The 22640-nt window shown below is 38.3% G+C and overlaps 1 protein-coding gene across 1 annotated transcript in view; it reads left to right on the forward strand.

The window, feature by feature from the left end:
- Positions 1 to 22640, forward strand: part of MTMR10 (myotubularin related protein 10) — a 48526-nt gene that overhangs the window by 15715 nt on the left and 10171 nt on the right. Inside the window, exons 6-12 of the mRNA XM_058542274.1 lie at positions 6895 to 6985; positions 13660 to 13831; positions 15613 to 15700; positions 15782 to 15870; positions 18221 to 18351; positions 19680 to 19749; positions 20413 to 20483. Coding sequence (XP_058398257.1) covers positions 6895 to 6985; positions 13660 to 13831; positions 15613 to 15700; positions 15782 to 15870; positions 18221 to 18351; positions 19680 to 19749; positions 20413 to 20483 — 712 coding nt within the window. The remainder of the gene's footprint in view (positions 1 to 6894; positions 6986 to 13659; positions 13832 to 15612; positions 15701 to 15781; positions 15871 to 18220; positions 18352 to 19679; positions 19750 to 20412; positions 20484 to 22640) is intronic.

Genomic DNA, 22640 nt, shown 5'->3' on the forward strand with positions numbered 1-22640 from the left:
GCTTTAAAGTATTCTATATAATTTTTTTTATCATCTCCTAAAATACAAAAAACTGTCATGTAGAGATTAGTATATCTTTTTTTTTTTTTTTTTTTTAGTGAGAAAGATCAGCCCTGAGCTAACATCTTCCAGTCCTCCTCTTTTTTTGCTGAGGAAGACTGGCCCTGGGCTAACATCCATGCCCATCTTCCTCCACTTTATATGGGATGCCGCTACCACATGGCTTGCCAAGCGGTGCATTGGTGTGTGCCCGGGATCCGAACCGATGAACCCCAGGCCACGGCAGCAGAGCGTGCGCACTTAACCACTTGCACCACTGGGCCGGCCCCCAGTATATCTTTTACATTAAGACCATTACCATTTGGTTTCTTCCTTGGTTAAAAAGATTGAAAAGAGGGGCCGGCCTGGTGGCACAAGCAGTTAAGTGCATGTGCTCCGCTGCGGCAGCCCAAGGTTCGCCGGTTCAGATCCCGGGCGCGCACCGATGCACCACTTGCCAAGCCATGCTGTGGCGGTGTCCCATATACAGTAGAGGAAGATGGGCGTGGATGTTAGCCCAGGGCCAGTCTTCCTCAGCAAAAAAAAGAGGAGGATTGGCAGATGTTAACTCAGGGCCGATCTTCCCCACAAAAAAAAAAAAAGATTGAAAAGGTGAAGATGTATGGTAATCGAGGTTTGGTAAGACTTGTAATTTAGTACCTCAGAACTTTATCAACTAACTAAAAACTAGACTTAGGTTACATAGGGTTAGGTAAATATATAGTTATGGGAGGGCCCTAATAATTTAGTGCTTTAAAGAAATCTTAATGAATTAATTTGAGTGATATTGCACGGGCAGCTAAAAGCTAGGGACTTTCTAATTAGCTTGGTTTTTTCCCCTGCCTTCTGGGGAATGTTTAGTGCCTACTCGTGGAGTAAGATCTAAGGGCAGAAATCCCCACTTCTTTGATTCCATGTTTTAGTTTTGGCAAAGGAGTGAAGCTGGTGGACCTAATGCCTCCCAGGTCCAGTCTATGGTTCAGCAAATGTAGAGAAAAATAACAGAATTTCCAGGGAAAGTCTGCTCCTGTATATTAGCAATAGAGGAACAGTATCTTAGTGAAATAGGAAGTTGCTTTCTCTCAGAAATGAAACAGCTTTTTGCACCACCAAAAAATGGATGCATTTGCTTTCCATGGTCAGTAGACTTAACGGCAGTAAATTTTCTGTTGATATTAAAATGAGGCTGTCAAAAGAATCTTAAGGCAGCTGTCTTCATATACTTGGGTGAGGCAGTGGATTTATTTTTAGAACTAGAATCAATAGTTTCTTCACAGGAAGGCAAGCATGAGATGAATATCTGAAAACACATGACCACTGGGGCTAGATTATGTAGCAGAGTTGTGGGCTCTGTGGCTAAAAGTTTTCCAGTAGAGTCTGTATAACCATCTTTCGGCATGCTGCATTATTGAAAATTCAACTAGATAACTTTTAAGGCCCCTTTCAGCTGCGTGTGGTTTTGGCATTTTGCTAATTTGAGATTCCCGTTCTTATATAGAAAGCCTTGAGAATTAATTAGGTAGTAGACTTTACATAAGATATTTTAGCCAAGTTACTTTCTTGAACTTAAATATATACTTGTAATTTAGTCAATCAAAGCATCAAGAATCTTATGAAAACCTTAACTTCAAGATGTATAGCATCTCAGCAATAGGGACATCACAGAACTTAGGAGATTGAGTTAGGACGGGATATTTTTTAAGTAAGAAATTGAAACAGTGGCCTAATATTCTTCAGAAACTTAAGTCTCTTCCACTCTCTACTATATTTGCAGATGACACTTTCATTAATTGAAAATCATAATTATTTGGCTTAGTTCTTGAGCCATCTAGAATACTTGTTGGTCATTTTTTATGTGGGAGGCAGTGTGCTAAGTTTGGTTGAGAAGATAAAGCACGATCAAATGAAAATTAAATAACAGTACAAAGTGACAGTATAATAGATGTTTCCACATAAATAGTTGCCAAATGAATGAAACAGATAATCATTGCTCTGGAAATTCAGGATATCCCTTGTCTGTTCTGCTGCTGGTAAGTGATAAAGGGGCCTCATCGAACTGTCTGCACAAAACAGCCTCGTCCAACTTCTTATGCCCTTTACCAAGACCAAGTTTCTGGCAAAAATCCTTTCCCCACTGTTTTTTTTTTTTTTTTTTTTAATTTTTATTTATTTATTTTTCCCCCAAAGCCCCAGTAGATAGTTGTATGTCATAGCTGCACATCCTTCTAGTTGCTGTATGTGGGATGCGGCCTCAGCATGGCCGGAGAAGCGGTGCGTTGGTGCGCGCCCGGGATCTGAACCTGGGCTGCCAGCATCGGAACGCACGCACTTAACCGCTAAGCCACGGGGCCGGCCCTCCCCACTGTCTTAAAATATAAAAAGCATGTTACTTCATGCCCAGAAGAAGTACTCTGTCTTCTGTACAGTCATAGGAGGGGAAATGCAAGGAAAAAAATAGAGGCAATAAGAATATAAATAGAGAATTTTTTCCCTGGTTTACGTGTGTTCAAACACAGAGAGTTAAGTCATGTGTGGCTGCCAAAGCTTAATGGCTTCATGATTTAAAAACAAAAATTCTAGCATACTCTTATTTCCAGTGAAAGTTTTCATCGAACATTAGGTAACAGTGGGAAGTTATAGTTTGGTTTTACCTCCTGGAAACTTTGAATGCTAAGTTTTCTCTGGAAATGCTTTGAGTTTATAAGTTGTTTTAAAATGACCAGATGCATATTCAGAGTTCGCTGGTGGGTAAACTGTTGATTAGTTTTGAAATACTGAAAGTGTTTCTATTTCTGTTTGAAGTAGGAAATCTCGAAATGCTAAATTGGTTCACATTTTTTTAACTGTTGCTCTGAAGCCTTCTGGTAGTCTAGTTGGAGTTGCCTAAATTGTGTTATGACAAGATTAGATGAATTTGTGCTACTATTAGCGTTCATCCTCATTATTCTGTTCTGTCACGAGTAAATAAGGATATTTGGGAAAGGTCTGTATAAAGAAAAAAGGAATTTGATAGCGCAGAATTGGATATCTAGCCTCAAAGCAACTTTGAGCCGCCATTTGCTTTTGAAGAACCCTTGCTCGAAACTGAGGGCCAAAAAAAAAATGAATTGTTTTTAATGACTTATCACTTATAAAAGGGTATATATATATATATATATATATTTGAAGATGGTAAGCAAAATACATGCCCTTTGTCTTCACTGTATTCTCTGATTAGTTGGTTGTGAACCACTTGTTCAGGGATACTTCCTAGAAGTGAAAATTCAGCTCATCTCAAGATGGCCTTTCCTCAACTGTCCTTTTTCCCTTGAATCTGAGACTTACTCCTTGATGGCTTTCAGACCACAGAAATATAGGAAACCAGTTTTGTTTGCCAGTGTGCTAGAACTTGATGAAGTTTCTCCAGTGCTGCACCTCCAGCTGGTCTTAGTGGAGAAACCACCAGCCGTGGGTGCTTCTGGCTTCTGTCCAGACAAGAGTATCATTCTTGGTCCAAACATCACTTGACAAGTAGTTTACTTTTTTCTCCAATAAAATATGTAATGTCTTTAACGAAGATTTTCTTCATTTCCTATGATAGCCAGGAAACGAACTTTCAGAGGCAGTTTTTCAAGATGTAGAGTTTTTCTAAAAAGGTTTAATGCTTAGGAAGTACCTTACAAGATTAGAATAATTTTACATGAAAGTGAGACCTACTTTTTTAAGTTTTTCAGACTCTTAATGATGGAAGCTGGGAATGTGGATGTAGTCTTTTTAAATAGTGTGTATGGAAAAGTTCAAGAAAGCGGACTCCTGGCTTTCAGAGTGTCCTGCAGTAACAACATGAATGTAATCCAGATAACACAAGTTGTGTGTGCCTTTATCTGGGTTCACTTACTTAGGGTTTATGAAAATAAGTTACACACACTCGTAATTATGCTGCTAAACACCTTTAGTTCATGTTGTGCCCCTCTCCCTCCAAAATCAACCATTATGCAAGTGCTTAAGCTGAATTTTAGTTTCACAATGTTTTTTATAGTCTTCTTTAAATGTAGATGCCATTAGACATACTCTTGTTTCCTAACCTTTTTAAATATGATATGTGCTATGTTTAAGGGCTTTTTATAATTGGGCTACCTTGGATTTTGCCTAGCAGATAGGCTTTGTTTGTTTTTGCTTTGTGGCCGTAAAAAAACCTATTTTATAATCAATGATCTGTGAATTTCTTTTGTGTAAACAGGGCCTGCTTTCTAAATGTCTTAGAGAAAGTAGATAGCCTAGTCTTATTGGCTTGGAGCATTTTCCTTACTATGTTAGTAACTTAATTTTCTCAACTGGTATTTTTAGTACAGCTGCTTTTCAGCACAAAGCACCTTCAGGAAGCTGCTGAAGAGATGGCAAAAATGCACAGGTTTTCAGGTCTTTACTCAGATCTGTGCAGAGGTCTTTCCTGGTTTCCTTCTCTAATTGATTAACCTACTCCTTCATCTCTCACTGTAATACTTTATACCTTCTTCCCTGCTGGACTTTTTTCTCCTTTAGCACTTATAATGATCTAACTTACTATAGTTTTTCTTGCTATCTTGTTTAATGTCTGTCTTCCCACCAGAATGTTAGCTTAATGAGGACAGGGATTTGGGTCTGTTCTGTTCACTGCTGGATCCCCAGGGCTTAGGACATGGTGGATGCTCAGTAAGTATCTGTTGAATGAATGAGGGATGTGGCATCTGTTATTGAGAAATTGAACTTAATGGTGGAAGTAAAACAAAGAACCCCGCCTTGTCCCACTTTTTATCTACGCTCATTATGTGAATACCTTGAAAGCACAGCTACATAAGCACAGTTAACTAAAGAGACACTTTGTATGGGAACTGTTGTTATTCAGAGAGACCTGAAGGGTTTCTGCAATTGCTCCTGTGAAATTGGCTTGGTCTAGGAAGGCTTATGAAGAGATTAGAGTTGAACAGAGATGACAATTTCAGAGAAAGCATGGTTGGCTGAGCAGTCGAGAAGGATTTCCTGAGCAGGAGGTGGCGGAGGAGATGGCTGGGACTAAGACAGAATATGTGCAAACCTGTTTTTCTCTGCCCAGAGACTACTGAGGGAATATTAGGAAGGTAAGGGATGTCTGGTAGAGGAGAGCCAGATTTGTGAATAATCAAGAATAAGAAGATTTAATTTATTATGCAGTTATCTGGGAATCACAGCAGATTATCCAGAGAGCAAAGTTGTTGTCAAAATTTCGTCTTTAAAAGAGAATTCTTAAGTGTTGTGGGTTTTTTTTTTAGAATGTAGGAAAGTCCACGGACATGGCATAAGATATACATGGCTTAAGGATGTGGCTATGGTAGTGCAGAGAAATGGGACAAAAATGAAACATACTCTTGAGAAAAGTACAACTAAGCTATAAACTAAATATGGTGCCTAGAGGAATAGGAAGTGATAAGGATATTTTCAAGGTACGTATTTCAGTAGTTTTACTGCTAGAAAAAGTGCTTTAAGGAAGACTGCACAGATCAGCAATGGGAATGTAGATAACTATGTCCTGGGTTTTCTAAGTGGGACTCTCATAGAAAGTTCTCCTGTAGGCATTGAAGAAATCGAGATGTTACATAAGTTTCAAGAAACTTTTGTTGTTGTTGTTTTTAGTCAAAACCCTAAAACTAATGATGGACTCTGTCATCTTAGTGGTATATTTTAATTTAGTAAGACAAGAAACACTTATTCTATAGAAGACTTTTAAAATATATTTTAAACAAGAAGCTGACACATGCTTACCAGTTAATAGAATTTGCATCAAGTCACCCCAAACACCACTAATTTGACATGGACTAACAATTAACTAAGCTTTTTTTGCTTGGCCACCATCAAAAGTATATTGTTCTGGCTTAATGCTTTTTCTTCTAAATGATATTTAATCTTTTTAAGTAAGATCTTCTACTATTCTCTCCTTGTGTATGTCTTAAATTTCTTCTTTCTTCTTTGCTCATTTGAGGGTTTTCTCCCACAGTCTAGTTCAGGGCTTTGTAAGCATAGAACACCATCCTTCATTCTATCTAACAGCAGTTGAGAATAATAACAACCATACTTCCATGTATGGGGCTCCTGCAGAAGCCAGGCATGCGTTAAGATTATTAATCCTTACCACAGCCAGAGGTATTATCTTCATTTTACAGATGTGCAAACTGAGTCTCGAGAGATGAATTGACTTCACACAAGTTACGTGGAAGGTGCTTGGTAGAGCCAGGATTCAAGCCCTGATCTGTTTGATTCGAAAGCCCTTGCTTTTTACACCACAGGCATAATCGCAAACCATTGTACTTAAACACGGTTTTTTTGATGTACCTCTTTGAGCCACCCATGTACTTTTGGGTTCTTGCTCATTTTTATTTGTGTTTGTAACTTTTCTGTTAAGTTTAGATTCTTTTAATTCATGAGGTATGAACATTAAAATTTCATACCTTACATTAACACTTCCAAATTGCTAGTAGTAAATTGTTATAGTCCACCAAAAATGAAACTTTTTTTTCTTTGTTTTAGGAGTGGATATAGCACTGCCTTTTTGGAGAATGCTTCATTAGTTTTCAAGTTTCATTTATTTGAATAAAATTACTTTCATCTTAAAATTCAACTCAGCAAACACTTACTGAATACTTACCATGTTCTCACTAAAGATTAAATAATTTGGGGGCACAATAGTGAATGAGATACCTGGCCTTAAGGAGCTCTTTCACATTCTAGGGCAACAGGAAAACATGTAAATAAGTATCCATAATCACTTCCCCACGATAATGCTCCCAGTAATCAAGGCCTTATTGTACATTTCATTTAACTAAGTGTGTTAAAATCAAATTCTAAATGTAGAATTTTTCCTAGGTATGCCTTGCAATAGCTCATTATTCCCAGCCAACAGACCTCCAGCTACTCTTTGCATTTGAATATGTTGGGAAAAAATACCACAATTCAGGTAAATATGAAATATTAAATATTGTGACTAACTTTACATTGTGTAAATTTTATTCATATGTTTATCAGAAGCCTCCAAGTACATGAGCTTTAATGATTGTAGAATTATTAGCTTCATAACTGTTAAGAGAAGTAAGCACTATATACTAAAAGAGACAATGTTTGTCAGATTATTTCTTAAAAAGTGACCAGGAGGAACCTATAAGCAGCTGTAAACATAGGCTTATAAGAATCATGTCAAATGTTTTACCTACAGTCACTGGCTTATATTTTACGATGAAGGAAGATACATCCATCTGTCCCCCACACCTTTTAATTGGTAGCTTGAGTTAAAGTAATCGTATCTTAGAAAACCAGCAGAAAAGTAAAAGATATTTGAAACATATGATCCTTTCTGGCAAGGTGCGATTTCATGCAAAAACTGAAGTGGTTAAACTTTTTAGTGGACTTCATTAAGATTGTCAAAATATTGATTTTATACTTCTGAATAAGATTGATGAAAGGAAGATGAGCATTTGTCCAAAGGACAAGTATATTCTAGGCAGTTTTTGTAAAAGTAAAATAGTTCTGTCCACATATCTGTGTCAGCAGTGACATCACCAAGGAAAATTCCAGATCATGTAATTCTGTACATTCTTTTTATATACAGATGTAATTTTAATCAATTATTTTTTAAAATCTCATAAAAGGATAGAAGAAAAACAAAGAGGTTGTGTCTCATATTAGCCCCTTATGGGGTAGTGACCATACATCGACTCACCTACGGAGTCACGTGTGCTCCCATTTTTTAAGGAAGAAAAATAAGTCAGTTACATATTTATAATGAAAGATCCATTCTTCCTAGCATAGTCTGGACAGGGATCTTACAAATTATTAATTGTACTGGTCCTTCACATTTTGTTACCTCAAAATGTATGGTAGTAATTTAAATAATCTGTATAATAAAAGTAGATTCTAATATCACTATATTGCAAATACATTAAAATGTAGGAACAATACACGGTTTCTGCAGATGCGTGTGGTATAAATACATTTTCACTACTTTAAAAAATACTTGTTTGTAAACACCATAGAGATGATATGTGAAGGTCATGCTTTGCAGAATGAGTAGCTTTTATCTTGTACTATATCTATAGAAATTGGATGACAAAGTATTTGTAACTTAATTTTTCTTATCGAAATGTAACTAATTGTAACTTAGGCTTGAGCAGTGTAATTAAATTTTTTTTATTTCTTAATATAAAGAAAATTCACTTAATGTCTAAAAATAAAGTATTATAGATCCTGCACTGTTAGTTAGACAGATATTCCTTTGGATCATCAAGCTACAGACTGTGATCATCAGGGTTATCTTCAACAAGATCCTCACCCAGAGTTGCAAGAGAGTAGTTGAAATGAAAGTTTCAGGAGGTAAAAGAATTGTAGGAAAGAGTCTTTGATTCCCGCTTAAATTTGTTTACGATACAGACCAATTCTTGATGCTTTTTTCCTGATAGAAACGATTCAGTCCAGTGTACAGGTCCATGACTTCTGCTGTAATGTAATGACTTGAGCTCAGCAAATACTGTAAACTTCATTATGGATTTGGTGACCTGATGCCTGTTTTTTCACAGTTTTCTTCATTCCTTGTGGGCATCTCTGGGTTAATAATACTTTAAATAGTTTATTCAACCCACAGCTTTTCTACTACTGGGTTTTCTTGTTTGCATCAATTTGTTCTTGATATCTTCTTGTATATAGCTTTTTGATAAAGATTGACAATTAATACTTAAAATATTCAGGAACACTTTTTATATTACATCCTTCAGATTCCTCCTCCTTTGACAACTACTTCGTAAACAAAACACTTGGCCAAAGTTTTGTTAAGTTTTCTCATAGGGTAACATCCTTTAATATCCTTCCATGCTGTTGCAGAAGTATAAACTGCATCTTTAAGATCAAAAGAAGCCTGAAATTTCCACACACTGCAGTCAGAATTCATTAATTTGTGAGTGAAAGATGCCCAATAATCCACTCTTGAACTTCTGGATGACACCTTGATTCATTGGCTGGATTAAAGAAGTCCTTTTTGCAGGCAGGTAGGTGACAAAGCTGTTTACACAAATAAGATCTGAAGTTAGCGGATGTCCCCTGCAATTATCTAAGAAAAGAATCTTTTAGATGGCCTTAGACATTCTGAGGTTTTCTTTCATATTTGGCATCGCTGGAATAAAAAACCATCTCTGAAAAGGTCACTGGTCATCCAAGTTCTCTGAGGATCCTGAAGTACAAGAAGATGCATAGCACCCACAGGCTTTGGAACTTTTCTGCACTCTAACACCGCAGGAGGCACTGGCACAAACCAGAACAGTGTTTTTTTTTTTTCTCTTTTAACTTGAAAGAGACCACAAGGACTCTGTTTTCATCAATCAGGTTATTATTGGGCAATGTTCCAAAAGTACAGATTCAGCTTTGTTATAGAATTGATAAGATGTCAAATTATGCTTCTGGACTAAAGAGTTGAAAACCTCCTGAAGTTATCTGCAGCCTCAGTGTTAGCAGCTCTATTCCATGACAGACATCACGCTTGCAAATGCTGTGACATAATCTGAAGTTGTTATGTAGACTCACAGCAGGAAAATGTACGTTTTCAGTGAAGTTTATTGTAGTTTTTTCCTTTTTATTAACATAGGTCTTGGTATTAGATTTTCCTTTAAATGCTTATTTGAAAACCACTTACAAAGCACACAGTCTATTTGAAACAGTATAGAAATTTTTAAAGTTTGTCACTTGTCAGTTCTTTTAAGATTTTCAGTGTAACTGTAAATGGTTGTGATTGATCCTTCTGTCTCTTGAGTACTGGTGGTTCATAATCAGCCTGGCACATCAGAATCCCTGAAGGAGCTTTTAGAAATGCAGCCATGCTGGCTCTACCCCAGGCCACAAAGTCCAGATCTCCCATGTAGAGCCGCTTTGTTGGCTTACCTCTTGTGAACTTCGTAATGATCACAGTTGTGTTTTTATCTTCACCCTTCTTTATGACTTCTATTTTCTGCAGTAACATCAGAGTGATAAGCTTTCTTTTCATATATTGACCACTTTTATTGTCTTTGCTATTGCTTGAGGCCATTCTGAATATGGATGGGGCTAATTAAGTGGAAACTCGGATAATTTCAACACAGTCTAAGATTAGACTTCTCAGCTGGATCACAGAAGATAGCCAAGGTCAGGAGCGCTCAGTATCTGGTTTCACTTTTAGTTGGCTCAGGAGCTATGTCCTGAAACCTCAGTCATCCTAAGATGACTGGCAAAGCCAGTCTGTTGCTCTGACCCCTGTTAGTGATCCACCTATAGAACAGGCCACAGGAATCAGACCTTTGGGACTTTCTGGAAAGCATTAAAATTTCCAGACTCTCTAATGCCAAATTGAGTATCTGCTACACATTGCATAATAAATTCTCACTGAAGAAGATATAGAACATAAAAAAGACCTAGTCCTGGTTGTTGAGAAATGGACAGGTTTTGAACAACTGAAACCTATAAAATAGCAAACAGTGCAAGATCCTATAGCTGCTCTCACTTTATGTTCAGAAAAATTTGTTCTATTCTTCGTTAGATCTTGAGACTCAATGTGGCAGAGGAACAATCTCATAAATAGTAGTATGTTCTCAGCTTAGCTAACTAAGGTCTGTAACTTCAAAACAGTAAAAAGTATTCAGTTCTAGACTCTCAGCTAGGGGTATGCTGCCAGACCATTTACAGTCATGCGTCACTTGACAACAAGGGTACGTTCTGAGAAATGCGTCGTTAGGCAATTTCATTGTTGTATGAACATCATAGAGTGTACTTACACAACCCTAGAATGGTACAGCCTACTACATACCTAGGCTTTAAGGTACTAATCTTATGGGACCACTGTCATAAATGAGGTCTGTCATTGACAGAAACGTCATTGTGCAGTGCATGATGGTATGTAGCTCTTTAAAAATTTTGAGTGTGTTCTTTATACTTCTTTTTTGGTGGTGGTTGCCTCATTGTGTGGCAAGGACCTCTGGTACAGTATTGATGATAGCAGGCATTGTTTCTGTTCCTGGTTTGAGTGACAATAATGTTTGCTATGTTTCTGATAAATACACCTTTATCAAGTTAAGGAAATTCACTTTTATTCCTAATTTGCTGAAGTTTGTTGTTTTTTTTAAATCACAAGCAGGTGTTGAAATCTGTCAAATGTTTTTCTGCACTTAAGACCTGCTCTTACGGGGTTTTTTCCCACTTTAATTTGGTCATATGGTGAATTACTTAGATTTTCTAATATTGAATAGCTTTCTGTGGTTTTTGGTGCTCTGGAACACTGTGTATTAAGTGGGAATTGCCTGGAAAGTCCATGAAGATTCTGCATTCTGGAGAGATTATAACTCCCAACTTCCCCAGCACACCTTCTGGTTGTTGTTACCTAGAGAAGACACTGAGATGGAGTGGGACTCCAGGATATGTGCTTAGAATTAGCATTTTAATTTTTAAGAAGCTCTGCTAAAATCAGAATCACTGGGTCATTCTGATGCCACTTAAAGGATAAAATTTGGGGCCAGCCCCATGGCATAGTGGTTAAATTCGGTGTGCTCCACTTCAGCTGCCCAGGCTCGTGGGTTTGGATCCCAGGTGCAGACCTACACCACTCCTCAGCCATGCTGTGGCGGTGACTCGCATATAAAGTGGAGGAAGATTGGCACAGATGTTAACTCAGGGCTAATCTTCCTCAAGCAAAAAAAAAAAAAAGGTAAAATTCAAAATTCCTGGCATGGCACATAGGACCCCTCATAATCTAGAGTAGCACTGTCCAGTGATGGGGATATTCTCTCATCTGCGTTGTCCAGTGTAGGAACCGCTAGCCACATGTGGCAGTTGAGCACTCGAAATGTGGCTGGTGTAACTGAGGAACTGAATTTTTAATTTTATTTAATTTTAATTTTAGTTTAAATTTAAATAGCACATGTGGCTAGTTTTGGGCAGCGCAGACCGAGAGCCTAGGCCCCTGTAATTTTCCAGCCTCTCTTCCACCATCCCTTGCATCCCTAATGCTGTAGCTGTATTTAATTACTTGATGTTATACAATTATACCATGTTTTGAATGTTCTGCTCTGCCCAGCAATGTGTTCCAAGTCATTAGGCCTTTTCTGCCCCAGCCTCTGTCTCTAGTGAGAGCTCAGGCTTCCTCCTCTGTGTTCTCCTTGCACTCGTACATCCAGTACACTGGGACTAGTACTGAGCTTACCCTCCACTGTCTTGTTAGTGCTTTCAGGAAAGAGATTAAATCTTACTCATTTTTTAATTTTCAGGCCTTAGCACATGGTAGCTTCTCAGAGAATACATGCCTTAAACCAGGTGTTAATAAATAGTCTGTAGGAATGGGCATGGCATGTTCATGGGACAATGAAGGTTTTTTTTTTCATGGCTACAGGGGAGATTGGGAGTTAGGGAATAATGGGAAAGAAAGGTCTGGTCAGTTATGTGAGGGCTTTTTAAGAGAAGCCATTTAAGTTTGCTTGATTCAGTTGGAAAATGAGCATGATTGGAAGTTTGAGGCAAGGGTATACAGCATCATGAAAGCGTGTTTTTCAGGAAATGTGTCTTGTGGCAAGCTGCAGGCTGCTTTGAGTGCAGCAGAACATGGTGTAGGGTATGTCAGCTGGGAGACTTTCCACACGTGCAGCCTGCAGCAGTGAGACACCAGACCAGGAAAGGTGGTGCCACCTGTCACCCCAGATTGCCAGAGTAGATCCAGCTGAATGTTGGGGTGCCTTCTTTCTCCCTGGTCACTCTGCAGGCCCTCCTGAGGCTGTGGGCATGCTCGCAGAGGATAGCAGTGCTCCTCAATTAGAGAAGGCTCCTCGCTAAGGAAATTCAAGTGAGGCCCTCTCTGCTGAGATCTCCACATGGGACTGGCACTCTGGTGGAGTACGAGGAACACTTGTGAGCTTATCCAAGGAAAATTGAGTAGATATAGGAGACCAAGAATTTTATAATGAGCCATAGAAAAGGGTTGAGAGTCAATAATAGAAAGATGAAATATTTGGACGGCTTGAGAACAGAGATGATTGTTGGATGCATTCATTTTTCCAGACAAAATATGTGGAGAAAATTAGCAATTACTTGAATTTACCCCACACTTTGGGACAGGGAGATGAGAGAGGCTCATGAATGGTTTCCATAGAACAGTAGAGATAGAAGACAATTGAAAGTTAAGGAGAAAGTAAATGGAGAGGAAATATGGGCAGCAAGTACCATTCATCATTTGGGGACAGGGTCAGTAAAAGGAAGGAGGGAAAATGTATAGTGTAGTAGCTAGAGGGGTGCAGCGTGATCAAAGGAAAGTCTTTCCAAAATCAAGTTGACCTGTTTGTGTTTGAAGGCCTTGGAGATAGAGCCAGTGGAAGGACAGGAAAATCAAAGGTGCTGAAAGAGTTGGGAAAGAGCTGGGTAAGGACAAGACAAAATGAGTTCTCCTTAGAGAGGAGGAGGGTTGCCTCTTCCTCAGGACTGCTTTAACGAGTAAGACAATCTTGGAGAGACTTGAAAGACAGGGAGGAGATATCACATCAGAGTATGTTTGTGACAGGGGGCGCGGAAAGAGGAGAAGGAATGTTGGGTGAAGTGTGACTGTTAAAGCAAAATTAATTATATTGCTTTTTCTTGTAGCCAACAAAATTAATGGAATACCCTCAGGAGGTGGCAGTGGAGCTGGTGGTGGCAGCAGCCAAAAAACTCCACTGTTTGAAACTTACTCAGATTGGGACAGAGAAATCAAGAGGACCAGCGCTTCTGGATGGAGAGTTTGCTCTGTTAACGAGGGTTACATGATATCCACTTGGTAAGTCCAATTTTAACAATGCTATTTATAGCTGGGAGTGACTTCTTATGCATAATAATCAAACTGCTATCATTGATGACTTTCAAGTTATGGCTAATGGAATATTTGTTTTTAATAATGCTTTAATGAATATTTTATTTTAAAGATACAGGCTGTTTAACATAATCACAATAAGAAATTGACAGTAATTCTGTACTTTCATCAATAATCCAGTCAGTGTTTATTTGCATTTGTATCCTGTAAATGTCCTTTATAGTTGGTTTGTTCAGATCAGAATCACGTTGAACTTGCTTGATCTATCTCTTAGGCCTTTTAATCAATGACAGTCTCCCCCCACCCCCTTTTCTTTACCTACCATTTATTTGTTGACAAAACTGGGTCATTCATTCTGTAGAATTTTCCACATTCTAGATATTGCTGATTTTTTCCCCATGGTGTCCTTCAATGTGTTCCTCTGCCTCCTATATTTCCTATAAAATGTTAGTTAGCTGTAGAGGCTTACTTAATTAATTCAGGTTCTGGGTTTTTGGCAAGAATGCTTCATTAGGTGGCCCTGTGTACCTCCTGTTGCATCACGTGGAATCTCGGCATCTTTGCGGTGCTAGTTGACCAGTGGGCCCAGCAGCAGTCAGTCTGATCATCCAGTACAGAGTTCCCCTTTTATGTGATGGATTTAGCTGCCAGAAAGGGTTCTCATTAGGAGTGAAGATCATTGCCCAGATCCATTATTTCATTAAGGATTGCTATTGGTCATGTTCTAATTCTATCATTCTTTCTGCTTTCTATCAGACTTTTCTCTCGTCAGCTCTTTAGTGCCCTGAAATACAGTTCATACAAGAAGGGCAGTATAAATGTTTACTTTTTTTTCCTTTACTTAGCCAGTTTTCAGAATAATGAGCTGCTTCCCTAGAATTCTCTAAAAGTGACCAGAAAATTGTTACTTAAATTAGTTTGTTTAATACATTTAGTACTCATGGGTTTTTTGGGATGTTTTATTTTAATGTCATTAAGGTCCATATTAGTTCTTGCAGATAAGCAGTGTTTTAGAACAAAACACTACCGTGTTATTACTGGTTGATCTCGTACCAGGAACTTCTAGGAGTACAGTTCTAGGGAAGGTGCTTTGGAGCATGCAGCTTGGGTCTTCTGCCTCCCCGTAAATTTAAACTTTGTGGCCGGCATGCTCTGGTACATTACGTGTTGAGAAGCACAAGACGGCCTGACTAGGCCTCCCTCTGTTCACCTGCCCGGCCATGTGGAGGAAAGAAGAGAGACAAGAGATGTCTTAAGGTGCAGTGAGCTTGCCCACCTTAATTGATGTCTCATCAGTGTCCTAGGGTCAGTCTGTCTTTTGGGGATGGAGAAGGATAGAAGAGGGAGATGAGGCAGCTAAAGCTTCTTGGTAGATTTGTGGGTTTGGTTTGGTTTTGTGTGCCTAATATTTCCTAAGCCATAGCCTGTCAAGAGAACAGAAGTGGGTATATTTTTGAGAAACTACATGCATGTTTGATTAATTATCATTCTGGAAAATATTTCAAATATCTCATTTGGATGTTTCCCCTGCTATAAATATGAATTTTGTGATAATTGACCACATCACACATGTTTTAGACTGAGATATCTAGGATGGTCAGTGTCCTACGGTGTCTATCATGTGGCTACTAAGAGGGGTGCACATTCAATGGGGATAAATGTGTTTCATTATATATGGGGTCTACAGAGCACACTAATCCTCCCTAAAGCACAGGACTCTCATGTTATGATTTGTTTTTCCCCTCCAGCCTTCCAGAATACTTCGTAGTGCCAAGTTCTTTAGCAGACCAAGATCTAAAGATCTTTTCCCATTCTTTTGTTGGAAGAAGGATGCCAGTAAGTGATATCTGTTGTATTTCATTAATACTGATGTCCATTTTTCTACCCAGCTAAGTAAAGGCTCTGCTTTTCTCCTAGCTCTGGTGCTGGAGCCACTCTAATGGCAGTGCTCTTGTGCGCATGGCCCTCATAAAAGACATGCTGCAACAGAGGAAGATCGACCAGAGGTAATCAAGAAATGGTCCTTGTTACTTTGGACATTTTTAGTTGTCATAGATAAGTATGATAAACTCCTAATTGTAAATAATTAGAAAATGGCATAGTCTTATTAGTTAGTTATTCACCATATATTCTATATAAGAATTAGCATTTTGAAAAGAATGTGAATATATTAAAATTAACATTTAAGTTATACTAAATGTAATTTAATCCTTTGGCTTATAAGACACGTGAGGATCTTACACTGCTGACATCTTGCTGTGACGTTGCCTTTAAGGTACTTTCAAAGTACGGAGATTTCCAGTTGAGACACTTTAGATTAAATCAGACTTTTCTTATAGTTCGGTGTCTCTTAGTTCTACAAAATCACAGTTATTCAAATGGTTTTAATTAGCCACCACAAACAAATTTGACATCATATGCTAAAGTCACCAGTAACCTCTGTGTGATAAAAGTAGAAGGTATTTCTCAGTCTTCCTCATAGCAGTGAGCATAACAATTGGTCCTTCTTTCCTTAAAGCACTTGGGGCTTCTGCTCTTCTCTACTCTCCTCTTCTTTGCTGGCACTCTGTGCCTTCGGCAGGCCCATGCTCCTCTCTCCATACATTACACAAAGTCTATCTAAGGCCACTTACTCTTGCCATTTTGTATTCCCTAAAGAAGTTCACCTATGGCTGGGGCTTTAGTGACCATCAGATTTATATCTCCAATCTAATTTGACATCTTCCACATGGAGGTCTCAAAGGCCCTTTAAACTCACTGTGTTTAAAACCAGCCTAAGCATATGGACACCACACCCTCCCACAGCCTGCTCTCAGAAACCTAGGAGTCAGCCTTGGTCTTCTCTTTCACTCCTTCCCCATGTCCAATCCATCATCAAATTCTTCACTTTTCAGAAATCTTACAAACCTATATGCGTCCAACCCAGCTCTACTCCTATCATTGTGTTGTAGGGTGCCCTCATTTCTTCCTTCATTGTCTCATCTAGTACCATGCCCTGTCTCTCGTGGGCTCCAGCCGCCCAGGACTTGCCCTGGCCTTTAATGTCTCCTGGCGTTTGTCCGTGCTGCTGCCTTCTTCATGCTCATCCATGAGCACTCTCCCCCTCACCCACTTGGGACTTACTCATTCTTTATATCTCAATTTTAACATGACTTCTTTAAGATAAGCCTTCCCTTGCCTCCCAAATTAGATCAGGCCTCCCGTTAGACATTCTCTATAGCTCTCTCATTTTCCTTTATAACGCTTATTTCAATTTTTAATTGTGTATATGTGTTACAGTTTGATTACTGCCTATCTTTCTTACTAGACTCTAAGCTCTGTGAGGTGAAGGGACTGTATCTGTTTTTGCACACCATTGTATATACAGCACCCAGGAAACACCTCCGATATTGAATATTTGTCCAGTACTTGTTAAATAAGTGAGGAACAAAGGAACGGATCTTAGAAAACAGGCTCAGAGAGTCTCAGAAATTGTATATCCCAGTCTGTTATTGGTACAACCAGATCTTAGGTTTTTTTCCACAGTCCCATTACTAAGCAAGCCGCATTTGCTGAAGCAAATAACTATCAAGTGACCCTCAAATGAATGACCCTTCAGTTCTCCAGAAAGCAGGGCGACTACAGTTCGCAAAAGTCCATATTCTCTGGGAATTTTAAATTTCCTTAATCACTTAGAAATTAACTGTCTCTTCTGTCATACTCCAAGCCTATTTTATTTAATGCCTGCTGATTAAGTGTCCAGTTAGGAATGTTGCTGTTACAGGGAGGGCTGCAACACTGTTGGATGAGAGTTAGTTATAAAACCTTATAACCATCAGTAGTTTTAATTATTTAATTTATTAAGCTAAGAATTATTTTAATTCCTTTTATTTTTTCAGCTATCCTATTCTTCATAATTAGGACAGATTCTCTTTGTTGTCCAACCTTATCTCTACCCCTTTTTCCCTCAGACATGTCATCTCAGCCCTGCTGGCACTCTCTAGGTTTCTCCAACAGCCAAGCTTGTACAACTGTCCCTTTGCCTAGAACACTTTCCCCCAGATCTTTGCATGGCTCCTTGTCATTTGGGTTTCAGCTTCAGTATCATCTTCACAGAGGAGTGTTTTCTGACCGCATGACCTGAACTCTCCTGCATTTGCTCAGTTACCTCAGCCATGGCATGCACCACAGCCTGTTATTTTCTCGTTTACCCCACCACCACCAAGAATGTAAACCCCAGAAAGGCAGAGGCCTGGCCTGTCTTGTTCGTTCTGTATCCCCAGCTTTTAGAGTAGTACCGTGGCTCATAGAAGGTGTTCAAAATATCTGTGTTGAATAAATGAATGAATGGTGACTAAAGAATTTTGTCTTTATTAGGATTTGTAACGCAATAACTAAAAGTCATCCACAGAGAAGTGACGTTTACAAATCAGATTTGGATAAGACCTTGCCCAATATCCAAGAAATACAGGCGGCTTTTGTAAAACTTAAGCAACTATGCGTTAATGGTAATTTCATTTTTATTTCATATATACATATATAATGAATGGGGGATACAGCATTGTATGAGGCATGTCAGAAAAAGCGATATTCCTTAAGAATAAAGAAATAGATATATTTAAGTTGAGGCTCACTGAAATATTTGTACAAATTATTATATGAGAATGTCAGAAGCTCTTAGAAAATGAAGTTTAAACTGCTTTTTGTTTGGGAGGAAAAAGTGAACCAGTTAAATCACTTTCAAATCATGCTACCTTATAGACAAATGTTAGGTTTTGTCTGTACAAAAACAAAGATTTTGACCCATACTGTTATTCTTTGAGATACATGACTTGATGTGGATTTCGAACAGAGCTATGTTGTAATCTGTGCAGCCTCAGAGCTCTAATATATCTGTTTGAGCAAATGCTTATCAGGTGTTTTCGATGTGCCCTGGAGGGATAACTCACACGAAAGCATCCTCAGTCTAAAGTGGGTCCTCCTTGAAGTATACACAGAGAGAGCCCCCAGTCACCTGAGGGTCGGGAGTGGCAGCCACCGCAGCAGGTCTGGAATGATGAGTGGGCGCTTACCTGGAAGGGGAGCTGGGGCTGGGGGTGGGGGTTAAAAAAACAGTGACATGAGTGATTATCAGCCATCCAGTAAGTGGAATGTAACTGAAGCGTGAGGTTTGTGAGATGAGAGGCACCTTGAGATGGGCCAGGACACAACCGGGCAGGGCAGTGCAAGCCCTGTCAGGAAGGTGCCCTCATTCCTGCAGTGGTCAGCCACCAAGGCCACATAAACCATGTGCTGGGGGCAGCAGGGGAAGGGTAGAGAAGCAGGAGGGCAAGGCTTGCAATAAGGAAGCCATGAGTAGGGAGGGCCAGAATCAAGGTGTGTGGGCTGACCAGGAAAGCTGGAGTCACTAGCTCTTAGAAGGCAGAGGTGGTCTCCCTGAAAGCCAGAGAGAAGAGGATGGAGGCCAGGGGGAATGCTTTGTTTTGTTTTTTATAGAATTATAACATGTCTTCTTAGATGTTTATATTATGAAATGAAAATACATAACACTTCCTTAAAGCCAACTTTTAAATAGTAAAAACTGTGCTGTATCACTTAACTTTGATATTGGTCACGTAAAATTAAGCTTAAAAAGCCTAGACGTGTGTGTGTATATATATATATAAAATATATATGTGTATATGTATATATATAATTACCATATTTATTACAGGGCACATGGAAAGCACCTGCATTTGCTCAAATAGATGTATTAGAACTCTGAGGCCACACAGATTACAACACAGCTCTGTTCAAAATGTGTGTGTGTGTGTAATAATTACCATATTTATTACAGAGCCTTTTGAAGAAACTGAAGAGAAATGGTTATCTTCACTGGAAAATACTCGGTGGTTAGAATATGTAAGGTTTGTACAACCGCTTTCCTTTTTTTTCTGTAACTTTTTATTTTGAGATAATTATAGACTATAGGAAGTGCAAAAAGAGTACAGAGAGCCGTGTACTCCTCACCCAGCTGCCCCCAGTGGTAACATGTTATACAACTAGAATATGGTATCAAAACTGGGAAATTGACAGTGATACAATCTACAGGCCTTATTCAGATTTCACCAATTTATACCTGCCCGCATGTGCATGCGTGTGTGTGTGTGTGTGTGGTTCTGTGCAGTTTTATCACATATGTATAGATTCGTGTAACCACCACCGCAATCAAGTACAGAACTGCTCCATCACCACAAGGCTCTTTCATGCTCCCCCTTTGGGTTTGCTCCCCTCCATCCCCGTCCCCGTCCCCTGGAAACCACTAATCTCTTCTCCATCTCTATAGATTTGTGATTTCAAGAATGTAAATAAACTGCTTCCTTATTATAAAAGGTTAATGAATTTCCCTGATATACAAATCAAAATATACTCTGTTGAAGAATCATATAAATATTAAAGAATTCATAAAGGTTATTGAGATTACAAACGTGTATAGTGAAAGATTAGATTTGCTTGATTTTAAGTACTATTAAAAAATATTTGTGGTGGAAATTTGATTTTTAACAGTGTTTTTCCCTTTTTTTTTTCAGGGCATTCCTTAAACAATCAGCAGAACTTGTATACATATTAGAAAGCAAGCATCTCTCTGTAGTCCTACAAGGTAATTCATTACTGAAAGCACTGATCACCATGCCAGCCAGCTTGGTGACTGATAGTCCACGTTCAAGTAAATTACATTAATCTAGCCATCTCTTATTTACTACAATACCGCCAGACACACTGCAGGTTTCACACGTCATTAGAGTAAAACAGTGGCACAAAGACTGCAAGTAGAAGAACAGAAAAGAGTCCAATTTTCTGCCCTGTATTAATCTTCTCTATGTTATGACAAGGGTGGGTCACAGCCCTTATTGGATTCATACAAAGTATTCGTCTTGGCAGAGCATCCTCTCTCTGTAACCTTGCTATCGTTCTAATTCATACAAGTTTTAGTTTAAGTGCCTCTGGCTCATACTAGATTGTAACTCCAAAGAAACCGTTTGGTATCAAGAAATTGACTGAATTGAATAGCCAATAATAGGAATTTTTCTTAATGTTTGGTAGGAATAAACTACAATGTAAAAATCTTTCAGTTAAGCAAAGGATAATTGTATATTAAATAACTTTACAGCAAATAGAATTTCTAAGCTTACAGATAATGTTTAATAAACCACAAGCTACCTGATTTTATAATATGTTCACATTGTATAGTTTATGAGTGTGCTATGCTACTGAAACATACAGAAGTAGTTTTACCAACTGTCAGATTTAACTGACTGTAACAAAATAAAGATATTCAAAACCCTTAGGAGAAAAAGAAAAGAATAGTAATCCACTATTTCAGGTAATCCTTAACTGATGTAATTAGGGTGTATTTAATTCACTAATGCATGCAGAGCCCAGCAATAGAGTAATCTCTCCTCTCAACCAGTGGGTCTTCTCATGCTATTGCAAAATCCTACTTAGCACATGCATTTGTTGTAAAATAAAAGGCTTCAGAAGAGATACTGAGCCTGCATTTTATTAACACTTTTTTTTTTAGAATGTGTTTTTTAAAGAGTTTATTGAGGTATAATTTACATATTATAAAATCCACCCATTCTGAATACAATTCAATAAATTTTAGTAAATATACAGAGTCCAGTTTTAGAAATTTTTCATTGTCCGCAAAAGATTCCTGTATCCCAGCCCCAGGCAACCACTAACCTGCTTTCTGTCTGTCTAGATTTGCTTTTTCTGGATGTTTCATATAAATGGAATCATACGATTTGTGATCTTTTGCCTCTGGCTTCTTTCATTTAACATACATTTCTGTTTGTTTGTTTTGGGTTTGTTTTTTCCCCACTCTGGTTTGTTGTTTTATTTGTTGTTCTTTTTTGAGGTAACATTGGTTTCTAACATAACATACGTGTTTTTGAGGTTCATTCATGTAACGTGTATCAGTAGTTCCTTTTTATTTCTCAGTAGTGTTCCATTGTTTGTAAACACCACATTTTATTTATCCATTTACCTGTTGATAGACATTTGGATAGTTTCTAGTTTTTGGCTGTTATGAATTATGCTTCTGTGAAGATTCGCACAAAAGTCTTTGTGGGGACATACGTTTTTATTTCTTTTGAGTAAAAACATAGAAGCAGAATTGCTCAGTTATGTGGTAAATTTATGTTCAGCTTTGTAAGAAACTGCCAAACTGTGTTCTAAAGTGCTATGCCACATTTCCCTTCCCCTCAGCGATGTATGAGGGTTCATTTCTCCATATCCTAACCAGCACTCCTATTGTCTGTCTTCAGAATCCTAGTCCCTCTGGTAGGTGTGAAGTGGGAGTGCAGTGTAGTTTGCATTTGCATTTCCCTAATGCATTTCATCTGCTTATTGGCCATTAATGTATTGTCTTTGGTGAAATATCAGATCTTTTGCCCATTCTTCAATTAGGTTGTTTGTCTTACTATTGAGTTCTAAGAATTCTTTACATATTCTAGATACAAGTTCTTTATATCTTTATATAATTTACAAATATTTTTTCCTAGTCTGTGGCTTGTCTTTCAGTTTCTTGATGACTTTTGAAGAACAAATTTTTAAATTTTAGTGAAGTCCAGTTTATCCATTTATTTTTTCTTTTGTGAATCATGTTGTTGGTGTCCTATCTAAGAACTGCCTAATTCAAAGTCATGAAGACTGTCTCCTATGTTTTATTCTGTGAAAATTTTATGGCTTTAGCTGTTACATTTTGATCTGTGATCCATTTTGAATGAATTGTTGGGTATGTTGTGAAGTAAAG

This window comes from Diceros bicornis, chromosome 5, assembly GCF_020826845.1.
Source record: "Diceros bicornis minor isolate mBicDic1 chromosome 5, mDicBic1.mat.cur, whole genome shotgun sequence".
Lineage (NCBI taxonomy): Eukaryota > Metazoa > Chordata > Mammalia > Perissodactyla > Rhinocerotidae > Diceros > Diceros bicornis.